The sequence below is a fragment of the Copidosoma floridanum genome, unplaced genomic scaffold, assembly GCF_036245765.1.
Source record: "Copidosoma floridanum isolate Cflo_tuat_1 unplaced genomic scaffold, Cflo_Japanese_pri ptg000034l, whole genome shotgun sequence".
NCBI lineage: Eukaryota > Metazoa > Arthropoda > Insecta > Hymenoptera > Encyrtidae > Copidosoma > Copidosoma floridanum.
The window spans coordinates 7,755,788-7,771,125 of NW_028321911.1; the positions used below are offsets into that span (position 1 = coordinate 7,755,788).

A 15,338-nucleotide genomic window follows, 5' to 3' on the forward strand; every position below is an offset into this window, starting at 1 on the left:
ATATTTAATCATTATACTAATTAAAAGTTACTTAGTTGTTGGGGTCATAAGCGCTGGAATGTACGAGTGGCCCAGTGTGAAATAATCAGATGAAATTATTATAAAGTAGATATTATTGCATATCTACAATAAGTAGATAGCATCTATATGACATATTATTCTTATGATATATTAAATTATATTTGCATTAAAAGACTTTGAGTAAAACATAAATAAATTAATAATCTTTCAACTACCAATTTAAATGGCTTTATATGGTGGAACGTTGCTTGGAATGCCCCACACAGTTAACTATATAATATAACAATTAACTTTATAATTTAATATATAATAATAATAATATTTTGCGCAACGATCCCCTATAAATCAATTATGACTCTAAATTTCTCCTTGATGATGAGATCAATCATGGCGATACTATAATTTTATTTTAAAGTAATATAATAATGAACCAAATTACAAATAAAAGATTAATTCATATACGACACGTACACGTCTGTATACACATCAAGGTCTGAGAAAAACGGTATGATCCCTGTCAGGTTCCCCAAAAAGAGTGTGGTGGGGCTGTGGGGGGGTTTTGGGAAGAACTGGAATGTGTCAAAGTAAGGGAGAAAATAACGAGTTTTTAACTTATTTTGTGGGGGGCAGTGTAGAGGGGGTGGTAGGGGTCAAATGAGAGTCTATAGAAGGCTGTGGGGGGTCGTGTAGAGTTCTCCCCCGAGATAACTGTGAACATAGTTAAAAGTGTTTTATGTAAGCTTCTTACAGATGAAATAAATTTAAGCTCTCAGGTGAGATTTCAGGTGCTTTTTTAGATGAAATATCTGATGAGATCTTACTTAAGAATTTAAAAAATTGACATAAAACACTTTTAAAGATGTGTTGTTCGATGTATTATCTAAATGGTGTCACCAACGGGGTAGCTTTGAATACAGGAACATAAGTTTTTCATTCTTTTCAGTAAGAACACTTTTAAAAAAATTTCAGCTGAGATATTATCTGATGATCGTATCACAAAGTGCACATATTAAAATTATGACTACACGTTACGTTATATTGCACATGTAAAATCTTGCAATAACTTACATAGCTATCACTGGATTTTGACTAAGCTTATATCACACGGTAGTAAACATGGCGTTTTAAAAGTAGAAATTATATTTTCTCAAAATTTTAAATGTATATGAGCCGTTTTGCCAAAAATTTCCATTACCATATAACGTCCGTAAACTAAAACTACTAATTAATTATTTGTCTACTTATTCCTTCGAAATTTTTCATATTGTTTTGAAAGTATTTTGAACAAGGACCAACGTGCATCTAAAAAGAGGTGAATCGCCTACAAGTGACTTGTATCTGCAGCACAATTACGATTCGTGTACATGCATACAATAGGGGTAACGGAATTTTCAATTCCCCAGAGCACCAGGAGTCGACTCCCTCTCTAATGACTAGAAGCGAAAAACATGTTGACTAAAATTCTATTAAAATCCTTAATAATTTTTTTAACACTATAATCAGTCAAACTACTCGTAAACTTAATTATGTGAACTCGCGACAGACGAAGTACTATTATTTTTATCATTATTCTTACTACTACAATTATTCGTATTACGATTTTTTTATCATTATTATTATTATTATTATTATTATGATTATTATTATCATAACTACTCCACTTATATTATAATTATAAGCTATTATGGCAACGGCCATCGTTACTGTTGTTTAAGTATTAGTGTTAATTGATGTATTATAACACACCGATCGCTTATTCATCCAAGCATTAATTGAATTGCTAAGCGATTTTCACCACTCTTTTTGCAACGAGTTCAGTTGAGTGAATGAACGGTGTTTAGCATTAGTAAATATTAATAATATTATATTTTGACTGTTAATATTAAGTTATATGTTAAAGCCTCGTTCTCGAGATTACATGTGGTAGTACCCCTCTTCTCTTGTTAAGTGCCACGATGCTTTAGAGTGAAAACGGAATGAGGGGGGAGGGGGGTCCCTGTGGTGTCCGCGCCCCGTGCTCGCGCGCGTTGCGTCATTCTCTCTTCTTGTGTGTAGAAAGTGAGTCCACGTGAGTGAACTCGGAAAAAAAGAGGAAGTTTTGCAATGCCTAAGCGCAAGCTAAACCACGAGGCGGTTCTGGACCTGGCAGAGGACCTACTAGGATTCACGAAGAAAACCAGGGCGCCAGGCACTCCAGAGACCGACGAGGAGGACGACGGCGCAACTGCCTCAGGTAGCGAGCACAGATAAGGACGACGACCGTGGAAGCAGGAGCACGTGGTTGGCCAGCCTTTCCTTCAAGGAACCAGAATATTAAATCTCAGACGAGGAAAATAAGGAGACAGGTAAAATATTCTTAGTTAGGTTAAGATATTTTCCCACCCATACCAGCACTCGCGTAGCGTTGACAGTGTCCGCTGCGAGAAGCGTTGCTCGGCAGGAAACCATGGCAACCAGCCAGGCAATCCATGATAGTCGAGCAACATGTTGGAGAGAGGGCAGCGTTACGTTTCTTACGGCGCTGTAATAAGGAAGGCAGCCGACATGTGCCGAAAGCACGACGGCATCCGTACATTACAAATGTAACTCTCTAACCTCAATGGCCCAACCGTTTCAGAAGGCGATACAAACGGGAAGGACCAAGATGGGACAGAGGAACCTCTAGATCCCGTGTTGGTGGAGGCCCTAGGAATTGACCCAGACACACCAAAAATGTCAAACGCCGAGGTGCATCCAGCAATCCTAAAAAGATGGCAGTACTATGTCAACAAGGGTCTGGCTAAGCTAGACAGGAGATAACTCCTGGAGACCCACAAGGCCCCGGAGGACTTCACCGTTCCGGAAGTCAACACCAACTTTTTAGACCACCTACCGAAAAACATCAAAACAAAGGACGCATATCAGAGGTTAAGGCAACAACTAACCAGTGGAGCGCTCGGAGCCGTTAGCAAGAGCATGCAAATTTTGACCTCTAAGACAGCGGAACTAGACAAGAAAGCACTGTTCCAATCGCTCTTAGACACTGCTAGCAGACCTCTTCCCGCAGCCAGTCCAAGACTCGAGCAGAGTCCGTCATAGCAGTCGCTCCCAAAGAGATCAGACGGGCGCTAGTGGACTCCAAGCCAACCAAGCTCCTCTTCGGAGAAAAACTCGTAAAGAAGATCAAGGAGGAAAAGGCATGCGCACAACTGTTAGGATTCAGGAACAAGAAGGTCATCGCAAACAACGCAAACCCCGTAGTCAAGCCTTTAAACTCCACGGGTCTGCAGGGAGCCAGCCCTTTTCCCAACCAAGCAGGCTTCATAGGGGCGCAAAATCATCCTCCGAGGCAGGGTCAACAACACTCTAGAGGGAGAGGGCGAGGGAACCTCCGAACGAGACAACCACGAGACCCCAAGCACCAGCAACCACAGCAATAACCGTAAGTGAAATAGCTGGCAGACTAACAAAACGCGAGGCTAAATGAAGGGAAATCAAGGGAAATTTTTTCACGTTGCAATGCATCTCAGGCTATAGGATAGTTTTCATAGATAAGCCATATCAGACTAGACTTCCCTTGAACGTGACGAGCGCATCTAACCAAATAAGACTTTGGGCCGAATTAGACATGCTGCTGACCAAGGGCGCGATCAGGCCGTGCAAACACCACAGCGATCAATTCTTGTCACCTTACTTCCTTAGACAAAAACGCGACGGGTCTCACCAGTTTATCCTCAACCTAACCGAACTCAATAAATTCTTAGCCAAAAATCATTTCAAGCTCGAGGGACTAAAATCAGCGACAGCGCTGCTACTCCCAAACTATTGGATGAGCACCATCGACTTGCAAGTCGCGTACTTCCTGATTTCGCTGCACGAGTCCTGCAAAAAATACGTGAGATTCAAGTTTCAAGGTCAACTATTCGAATTCAACTGCTTGCTTTTTGGACTGAGCTTGAGCCCCTTCGTATACACGAAACTAATGAAACCCATAGTACACCTTCTCAGGAACGGCGGATATCTCTCTATAATCTACCTGAACAATTTTCTGTGCGTAGGTGAAAGCCGCGAAAAATGCGAAAAGAACGTGAACTATACGGTGAAATTACTGCAATCGCTCAGGTTCTTAGTTAATTACGAAAAAAGCGTCCTAGCACCAGCGACAAGATGCAAGTACCTAGGGGTCATACTAGATTCTGGAAACTACTGGGTAGAGCTCACAGAGGAGTCCAAATCAAAAACGAGAGCACTTCTGCTATCCCTATTGTCAGAAAAGTCGCACTGCATCCGGAAATTTGCAAGCATCATAGGGAAACTAACGTTTGCGTGCCAGGGGGTAGAATACTATTTACTACACACCAGAGCATTAGAGAGGGAAAAGATCAAGGCCCTAGCTCGCAACGGTGGGAATTTTTGCGCACGAATGGGAACCCCACCATCGGTTCGCCCGGACATCCTCTAGTGGCTCGGAAATCTGGACAACGCGAGACGTATGAAGACCCAAAAATTCATCCTAGAAATCTACTCAGACGCGTCGGACAAGGGCTGGGGAGCCACGGACGGCACGAGACCAAGCAGCAGATGCTATGGCACATTAATTACAAAGAACTAATGGCTGTTGAACTTGCCCTAGCAGCGCTAGCAAACAACGCAAAGGACGGTGAACTGTTGTTACGGACAGATAACACGACAGCAATAGCGTACATTAATAAAATGGGGGGCGTCAGACACAGAACGTACAATGAGGTAGCCAGAAGTATCTGGCACTGGACGCTGTCTCGGAACATTTTCTTTACGGCCACATACATCCCCTCGCGGGAAAACAAAGACGCGGACAGGCTATCTCGCATCAAGAATATCCACACAGAGTGGAGCCTTGGGGATGCATATTTCGAAAAAATCTGCAACTTGCTCGGCACGCCCGACGTCGGTCTGTTTGCAAACAATGGCAATGCCAAATGCGAAACATACATAGCCTGGCCGCCTGAACGAGGCGCGCACCAAATAGACGCATTCACGCTCAGTTGGTCCAATATTTTCTTTTACGCCTTTCCTCCATTCAGCCTCATATTGAAAACGTTAACAAAAATGAAGCGAGAAAGCGCCAGGGGAGTAGTAGTGGTGCCCTACTGGCCCACGCAGATCTGGTACCCCTTGCTGCTGGAGATGCTGGACAGCCAGCCCCTGATACTGGGCCCAGATCCTGTAATGCTGTCTAATTCCAGGCGAACGGCACACCCGCAAGCTCAACACCTGAGACTACTGGCGGGCACTGTATGCGACAAGCGCTGATCAACTCACGCATGCTAGAAGAGGCCCTGGACATAGTCGCAGCGGCCCTTGCCCCAGCCACGACAAAACAATATGTGACGGAATTAAAAAAGTGGATCGCATTTTGCGTCAAACAGGGACTAGATATACTTGCACTATCCAGAGAGTCACTCCTAAGCTTCTTGGCGTCACTGTTCGAAGCAGGGGCTACTTACGGCACTCTAAACTCGGCACGTTTGGCGGTAGCATGGATATTAGGGAACCGAGAGATAGGCAAAGACCAAGTGGTATGCAGATTCCTTAAAGGGGCCTTTAGGCTGCGGCCAGCGCGACCCAAATACGAGCAAACGTGGGACGCGAACCTGGTAACAGATTTCCTCAGGAAACTGCAACCACCAGAACACCTAGAGCTTAAGATGCTCACCCTTAAAAACGGTAACCCTGCTAGTCCTGGGTACTGCGCACCAGATGCAGACGCTGCGAGCAATAAAGCTGTCAAACATACGCGCGTCTCCAGTCAGGCTAGAGGTCGAAATCACAGACAACATCAAAACATCAGGGCCCAAGGCCGTCCAACCGTACTTAATCCTGCCAAAGTTCAGTGACCATCCGGAACTCTGCATCGCGTCCCACGTAACAGCCTACATAAAGGCGACCCAAGAGCTCAGGGGTGGAGTGGACCTCCTATTTATAAGCACCCGGAAGCCACACAAGGCAGCGAGCACGCAAACACTCAGCAACTGGATAAACCAGATCCTAGAAAAAAGCGGGGTAGACAGGCACACTTATACAGCCTATTCAGTTAGACACGCGGCAGTCTCTGCAGCAAAAAGGAAAGGAGTAAGCATAGATTTAATTAGGAAAACGGTGGGCTGGACCGCCAATTCCGGAGTGCTTGCAAAATTTTATGATAGACCAATTCGTTTGAACAGACACGCCTTCGCTTCCAGTGTACTACTGTCAGCGAACCCAATGAGCAAATAAAGCGACTGGCGACCGCCTCCGCCTCACAGATCAATCAACAAAGAAGTGGGAACAAGCGAATGTGATAAAAAAAAAAAAAAAAAAAATAGATTAAAAATAATAATAATAAGAATAACATTAATAATACTGTTGTTTGGTCATAGCATACTGTTATACACAGACTGTAAACAACCGGTGCCAAATAAATAATTAAAGGGAACTTCGAAATCGCTAAACTCTAAGCAGCTACCACATGTAATCTCGAGAACGAGGCTCTAAAATATAATTAGTTAATCAAACGAACTTACCTGTAAGTGAAGTTCGATCACAATTATATGAAGAGTCCTCGTTCGAAGAGATTACACTCCCACCCAAGCACTCCCATCCCAAGAGTAGTCCGCAATTTCAAACCACCACTTTAAAAATGACGCAACGCGCGCAAGCACGGGGCGCGGACACCACAGGGACCCCCCTTCCCCCCTCATTGCGTTTTGACTCTAAAGCACCATAGCACTCAACAAGAGAGGAGGGGTACTACCACATGTAATCTCTTCGAACGAGGACTCTTCATATAATTGTGATCGAACTTCACTTACAGGTAAGTTCGTTTGATCAACTAATTATGATAAAATTCTGTAAGACTTGGATGTAAAGGACAAAGAAAAGACATAAGTAAGTAAATAAACTTCCCTTATTTTGACATACGTAACGGTATGGGTAGTTTTTAGATTAAAAACGGGACTATACAGATCTGGGTAACGTTGACAAACTTTAGGCGTGCCTCGAGTAAGTGCATCTGGATACTGCACAAAAACTGATTCGATTTAACACACCTTGATTTTCTCTTAACAGTCGTACCCCCGTTGTAAATACCCCATATCGTTTACATTAACTATCCTCTAGCACCACGTCCCACCTCCATGCCCAGTATGAGTCCCGAATTATTAAGCGCAATTTTGAATAATATCATTTTTATATATTTATGATAATTATAATAGTAATAATTATTATTATAGTTCTTATAATAATACTATCAATAATAATGATAATAATAATAATAACTCTAAGAATAATAATAATTATAAGAATAATAACAATAATAATAGTAAAGTCAACGTACTAAGAACTTAATGTCGAAGAATAGTCTAGAAACCACTTTACAAAACAAGTAACTAAAGAAACTTTATATATTCATTTGCAAAAAAGGTTTTTAAAATTATTTATAACTATAAAGTTGGTTTATCCACCTCATAAATCTATCCCCTCACTGGCAGAGGTTACAAGCGGAGTTGTTTGCCACGAAGCTGGAAACCCTGCCCACCAACGACTATGCATTGCCCTATTGGCTCTAAGCATTGAACGAGGAACCACCGATTCTCTTCAAGGTCTGCGCTGCGAGAACCTAACAGCTATGAAAGAAAAATCAACATTAGTAAACGGGACAGTATTTAACAAACAGGAATTACGAACCAATTCCTCCACGTTAGATTACCAAAATAACTAAGTCTGCAAAAAAAGGTGCTTTGGACACCAACGTCTCTGGAGTAATACAAGAAGACGTTGAGAAAGAGCTCTAAAACTTGGTTCAATGCTTCAAACGTTGTTATTTCCCCCCCGATTAGTCTGGTGCTACAGTAACATGCCAGACATGATCACCCTGAGGTATAGAGACAGTCCCGTTTGCTGGAAACTTCAGTCAAGAAAGAGTTTACTTCAAAAGCTGACCGGTCCTTTTAAGGGCAGATGTGGTCAATATTCTCGTGTGTTTTCCAACTTTCTCTCTTACACACACACGCACACAAATAATAAAGCATTCAGGTTACTAACAGTCATGCCTCCGTTGACGTTTTTGTGCTCTCTCTTACGCATGCACAATATATAGCGCTCAGCTCGCTTCCACTGGGGCCTTCTTTGCCAACCAAAGTAACTTAACACTTGAGGCGCACGGCTCTCTTATAATCCCACCAGCAAGATATTGCTGGTTGGCTATCCTGCCTTCTGTTCCATTCTTATATTCTGTAGTGCTGCTGTTGTCATAACTCTATTACACCCGTTTGTCTGGGCAGGCACTCAACACTACAGCTTGCTTCTGCAGCCCATTTCATCCATGCTTCCGTCATTGCTGTTGTTGCTGCGCAGGCTTTCACTGCGGGCCATTTTTTGCCTGCTCTCGTAAGTGCTTCTGTTGCTGCGCGGGCCTCTCTGGAGGCCACCTCATGACTGCTTTCGTCACTGCTGCTGTTGCTGTACCGGTGAATAAGTTGTAAGCTAACTCAACTCAGTGGTACTTAATCTTGACTCAAGCTAGAAGGCCTTTACTATAGGCCCCTGATTATTAACGTCTAGTAAACTTGGGTTATCTGCCAGGCAAAGTCTGTCTATGTTACGAGTGTTCATGATGGGAGCACTATATGGTACACAGCTTGGCGTCGTTTTAAATTAAAAAATGCCCTTATCAATTTCAAAAAGTTTGGGGCAGCAAACATGACTAGGGGCCAAGCTGTGTCTCGCTTACAGCTGATCAAGGATGTATTGGAAAAGTTTAACCATATAAACCATATGGCTTTCCTTGCTAAGCAGTAATCCTACTTTTTTTCTCAACCCTCAAAATCCTACACCTACTCTTCAGAATAACTCTTCTTTGCCTTCAATTGATTATCCAGTTCTTGACGGTAATTCAGAAAGTCGGAATATCTTTAGAGACGCTTTGAGAGCTCTGGTGCATAGGAAGTAGGATCTTCTAGGTATCATCAAGTAACAACATTTAATGACTCACATTTCTTGTGAAGCTTCAGACCTAATGAAAAGTTTTCCTCTCATCAAAGAGAACTGTATACAAGCCTGGAAGACCCTGATCATGGATCATTTCATTAAAGGGGGTGAAATAGGTCAGCCAATAGTTTCTTTTTCGAAACTAGGTTGGCTTTTGTCCAGGCCAGATCTCTTTGAGTTTGTACAAAAATTTTAGGCAGTATGAAGCCCTGTTTCCTACCAGCGCTCAGTGCTGAGGACACTGATTATGAGAACCGTTTCTCTGCTACTCACCTCAGGTTACTGGGTGGTCGCTTTTCAATATATCTGCCTTTTAAGACTGCAGTAAATCATTTGAGAAAGTCTAGTATTAATACGAATCGAACCACTGTAGTTATATTTAAGTAACTCGAAGAATGACTCATGAGAAATTTTGAATTGCGATCGGCCCATAGTACATTTACTTCGGAGTATTTATCAATGAGACCTATACAGAAGGGCTCCGAGCATGATCTTGCCATTTACTTCTCACCAAATCACGGTGTTTCTAAGATCAATGGTGAAAAAACGAAGTTACGGGTTAAGTTCAACGTACCAGTTAAAAATCATGACGGCGTTTCTCTAAATTCAGTCCTACATTGAGGCCCAAATTTGCTGCATGATTTATTTAAAATTTCTTTAAAATGGCATTTTTATGAATTTGCTTTGACCACTAATGTGGAAAAGATGTTTCAGCAAATATTAGTTCTCCCTGATGATCAGCCCTTTCAGGTGATTCTATCGTGCATCGAGTGTTCAGGCCTTACAAATACCTATTTGTTTACAACGCTTACTTGTAGCTTGCTAAGCTCCTCTTATATTGCCTTTCGAGTTCTTCGCTAACTAGCAGTTGATCGTCAGAATTTATATCCTAGTGCTGCTAAGCTTCAATTAGCTAAGACTGAGGTAAGTCCCATTAAACTTCTGAATATATGACGGTTGAAGCTCTGCTCGTCTCATCTACTAATAAGAATTGTCAAACACTTTCCAAACTGCTGTTCTGTGAAATCAGTTTTTGTTAATTGATAAACAGACTCTATAAACGTACTGCATTGGCTTAACGCTTCGATTACAAAGTAGTCATCCTTTGTAGCTAATAAATGCTATGATATTTTGGACATGACTCTCAAGGCTAAGTGAAACTTAATACGGTCAAAGGAAGATCCAGCCGATATAGTTTTCCACGGCATTAATCCCTTGCAAATGCACGAGCAATGTTCATAGTAGACAGGACGAGAAATTTTGCATGAGTTTTAACCCGATTATCCAAGGCTTAAAGTCAAGATACCCAAAGACCCACCATGGATAAGTTTGTTGCTTAGAAAAAAGGGAATATACAGGATGATATGTATCAGTGGTATTTCTCGGGAACAGCCTGTAGAACAATCTTTTCTAAAGCGAACCCCGTTGGAAATAATTTTTTAGGGCAAACAGCTTTTAAATAGAAGGCAATTGAAAACACGTTCCAAACTACCCTTAAATAGGGTTGGAAGGGTATGGTGCGCTTGCATGAATTCGCAACGTTGCCATATTGACATTGAGCTTATTTAGTAACCAATGAAAACTGTATACATGCGCGCACGCACGAGCGTCTGCTATACTATACTGCTGGTAATTTGAAGGTTGGATGTTACAAGATAAATATTGTCTGCACCTTATGCTGTCATGTTTTGAAGCCATGCATCAGATGTGATTGCATGAATTTTTCAAGGATAACATATCAAATCATGTAACAACAAGAGTGTAATGGGATAAACGTATTACCTACTTATAATCATAACAGTTATTAAAATTAAATTGCAAATTTTTGAACAATAATATTTTATATGCGATGATTTCAATTAAGTATTAGTATCCTTTTTTAGATAAACAAACTTATATCTTATACATTTTATCACTAACAGAAGTCTTATGAGCCGATAAAGTCAAGACTAGCACAAACTTTAAGATAATTAGTAAAAGTAAACACACATTGTCATGTACATGTATACTTATACATATTGATATTTGTTTGTCCACGCGATTTCTGTCTTACTCACTCTCATCTTTATTATATTTTTAGACTTATAATTAGTGCTACCTCGAATTAAATTTAAACACTAAATCGGAAGGGAATTTTCCGCTCTACATGATAGTATTTTTATTTTTATTCTATCTCCCACCATTTACAAGATATTATCAAAATAATTTGTATACGCTATTTTGACGGTGTTGATGAATTTTAATTTTTTAACTGTTTTTCTTGTAATCTACGAGTTGTATTGCATGTAGTAAATGTAGCATCAAGAACTACCCTTTAGATGTTACTTGTGAGGTTTAACGAATTTTATATAGAAAACTGGGTATGGAATAAGTAAGTTTTATACGTATAGAAAACACGTCAAATACTTTAAATACTGTAGAAAATTTTAAGGCTTTTCTACATACTAATGAAAATAGAGTCTTCGACACTTCACATAACCTTAATTTCAAGTAAACCGTAAATTCAGTCTACTGTGAGCTTCATAAGAGAATGTAAGATATGTACTTTCGTTGTTGAATTGAATATAACGTGCTTTACAAGTGTTTGTCTCACCTTTTTCGACTTATTTTTCTTTGTATTTTAAAAATATTAACATATTTAACGACGAATATTAGTTATAAAACCGTAGATAAACTTATAATTTTATACACAGATTAAAAGAGAAACTTCACGTACGTTCTTACGTTTTTGTTAGTTTCTTACGAATATACCATAGAATACTGAAAATTTTGTAGAAAAAGAAACCCATCCCTGGATACTATCATTGATAGATTTATAAGAAACTGCCTAAAACGTAGATAAGTTGTAGAAACTGTAGAAAACGTAGAAAACTAAAGAAAATGTTTTGTTTACTTTAAAATATATCAATGAACGTAAAGCTTGTCTTTTAAACTGTTTATAAAATTATAAGTTGATTTATCGTGTTATAATTAATATAAATCGTTAAGTACGTAAATCTTTATGAAGCACAAAGAAAAATGAATCAAAATAGGTTACGGTTAACACTTCTAAGGCACGAAAAATTCTATTCGACTACGAAAGTACATATCTTACACTTTCTTATACAATTTACAGTGGACTGAATTTACAGTTTACATGAAAGTAAAGTTATGTGAAGTGCCACATACATGCGTTTACGAAACAAACAGAATACTAATTTAGAGCCTATAATAGATTATGAACCCGTGATATTCACTCCATTAAATATTTCAAAATAGCGCCACATACGAAAAAAATTGTTTATACTTCATTTTCAAAATTCATAATTTTCATAAACGTAGGGTACGTTTTTTTTAGTCAGTCGGTCGATCGGTCGGTCTGATTCGAGTACCCACCAAATGCCCACTGAGTTCCCGGCAAGTACCCACCAAGTGCCCGGCAAGTACCCGCCAAGTACCCGCCAAGTGACCGGCAAGTACCCGCCAAGTGCTCGGCTAGTGCCAACCATGTGTGCGGCAAGTACTCGCCAAGTACCCGCCAAGTGCCTGGCTAATACATGGTAAGTACCCGGCTAGTACTTGCCAAGTACCCGGCACGTACCCACTAAGTTCTCGCTAAGTTCCCGGCAAGTACCAGCTAAGTACTCGGCAAGTACCCGCCAAGTGCCTGCTAAGTACCCAGCAAATATCCGCCAAGTGCCTGCCAAGTACCACCGACAATCCCATACAATGTCTACCATCCAAAGTATTGACATAGAAAGTGCTCCTTAAAGCGTTGTTTGAAGCACGGAGCAGACATCAGTGCTCGCAGATCCGAGGGCAATCTATTCCACAGTCACGCCGCATGCACTCGGAAGGAGAATCTATAAAAGTCCGTCCGTGCCCAAGAAATAAAGAGATCACTTTCGGTCCTTCGAAAGATGAGAGTAAGTAAGACAAAAAGTGCGTGGACAAACAAATATTAATATGTATAAGTAAACATGTACATGACGATGTGTGTTTACTTTTACTTATTATCTTCAAATTTGTGTTTGTCTCGACTTGATCAGCTCATAAAACTTCTGTTTGTGATAAAATGTATAAGATATGAGCTTATTCATCTAAAAAGAGATACTTATAATTAATTGAAATTATCACATATAAAATATTATTGTTAAAATATTTGCAATGTAATTTTAATAACTGTTATGACTATTAGTAGGTGATACGTTTATCCCATTACACTCTTGTTGTTACATGATTTGACATGTTATCCTTGAAAAATTCTTGCAATTATATCTGATGCATGGCTGAAAAACATGACAGCATAAAGTGCAGACAATATTTATCTTGTAACATCCAACCTTCAAATTCCCAGCAGTATAGTATAGCAGACGCTCGTGCGTGCGCACATGGATGTACCCATGTATACAGTTCTCGTTGCTTACCAAATAATTTCAATGACAATGTGGCAACGTTGCGAGTTCATGCGTGCGCGCCATACCCTTGTACCCCATTAAGGAGTAGTTTGGAACGTGTTTTCAAGCACCTCCCATTCAAAAGCTATTTGCCCTAAAAAATTAATTCCAACGGGGTTCACATCAGAAAAAATTGCTCTACACGCTGTTTCCGTGAAATGCCACCGTCACATTATATCCTGCAGATGTTTGTTAAAGATTCGTATGGACGTTTTTCCAAGTGGGAAAGGCTACTTAGGGTCTTTGCTTACTGTTGTCGATTTGTCTATGAATGTCTTCTTTAACTTAAGCAAAAGAAGTCACAAACTTTTTCAAAATTAGAAGTGTCTCTTTTATGAAACTTATCATTTATAGCAGTAGAAAGCTATTTACATCACTTCTGAAAAAATCGAATGATCAAAGAATCAGAGACCACTTCTCGTTTTGTTAGTTTATGCTCACCAGCAACAGTGTTTTTCTGCTACCATAGCTTAAAAAAACTGAACTTCTTTCGTTGTCTAGTCGTTTGCTTAAACTAATTTTCATTGTCAAACTAATACGAGTCAGTGGTAGACTCAGATACTTGCTGTTAGATGAAGAATTGAAACATCCCTTGGTTCTCTATTGATACGATTATATCTCGAGGTTGTTGACTGATAATTGTCATCGTGACTTGTTATATGGAGGTACTGACATGGTTCTGGTCAATCTAAGACGTAAATTTTGAATACTGTGATATTGTGAGGTTGTTCATGCTGAGCTCAGCCATTGCATGACTTGCAATAGATACAGAGCTAAAACTTAAACGCAACTCATAGATGGTCTACCAAGCTCCAAAGTTATTACTAGTCCTTTGTTCCAAAAAACTGGAGTGGACTATGCTGGTCCTTTTTAGTTCGTTAGTCTATAGACGAAAAAAAGGCACTCTCAATGGTTATACATTTATGCTTACATGTATGTCTACTAAAGCTGTGCATTTAGGATTAGCAGGGGAGTACTCAACTGAGTCATTCATAGTGGCCTTCCATTGCTTTGTGTCCCGTGAAGGTCACTGCACCCATTTTTATAGTGACTGAGGTACCAATTTTATTAGTGCTGACAACAAATTCAGGTAGATGTGGCTATAACGAGAGCGCTTCAGCTCCTTGTCGGATAGTTTGGCATCTGCAGACACTTAGTGGTGCTGTTATCTACCAGCTAAATTCTACTTTCGTAGTGTTCAAGAATCTGATGTAAAGTCAGCCAAATACCACCTAAAGTGGGTCGTTGAAGAGTCCTTACCTTCGTAGAATTATTAACTCTACTCTGTCGAATAGAAGCTTGCCTCCATTTGTGACCACTTTGTCCAGTAACCAACGATCTCGATGACCTTAATCTGCTCACCCCGGCACATTAGTTAACACTCTGGCCTTTTTATACTATTCCCAAACCTGACGTGTCAGAAAAAAAAAATATCCTAGTTACGTAGATAGAGGCGCATGACTCAGTCCATCCAATTTTTTTGGAAGAAATGGTCCTCTGAATATCTTAACACACTGTAGGCTAAAGATAAGTGGTTCACACCTTAAAGGTCGATGCAAGTTGGAGATCTAGTACTCATTAAAAACAAATTGACATCGCCTGGCAGATGGCCTTCGGGTTACATTGTAGAAGTTACTAAGGATCCTTAGCCCCTTATCAGAGTAGTAAAGGTTAACACAAGCAACACTATGACATTTGGACCCATTCATAAGCTAATTCTGTTGAGGAGTAACTCTGAAGTCGGAACAAACTCGCAAGATGTATATAAGAAAGATTTTGTCAGTCAAGTTGAAATAATATTCTGTTAAGATTTTGCGTTGCATTCAATGGCCCTACAATTTAAATCTAATTACTGAACAAAGGGTGTCATTTAAGATCGTTATTTACATACATTTT

General features: G+C 40.1%; 1 protein-coding gene across 1 annotated transcript; it reads left to right on the forward strand.

Annotated features, from left to right (window-relative positions):
- Window positions 1-3,628: 3,628 nt before the first annotated feature.
- LOC149373258 (uncharacterized) lies at window positions 3,629-4,091 on the forward strand. The gene is made up of 2 exons (XM_089597576.1): window positions 3,629-3,967; window positions 4,059-4,091. Exons 1-2 carry the CDS (start codon window positions 3,629-3,631, stop codon window positions 4,089-4,091), a joined length of 372 nt encoding a protein of 123 aa, XP_089453702.1.
- Window positions 4,092-15,338: the final 11,247 nt, after the last annotated feature.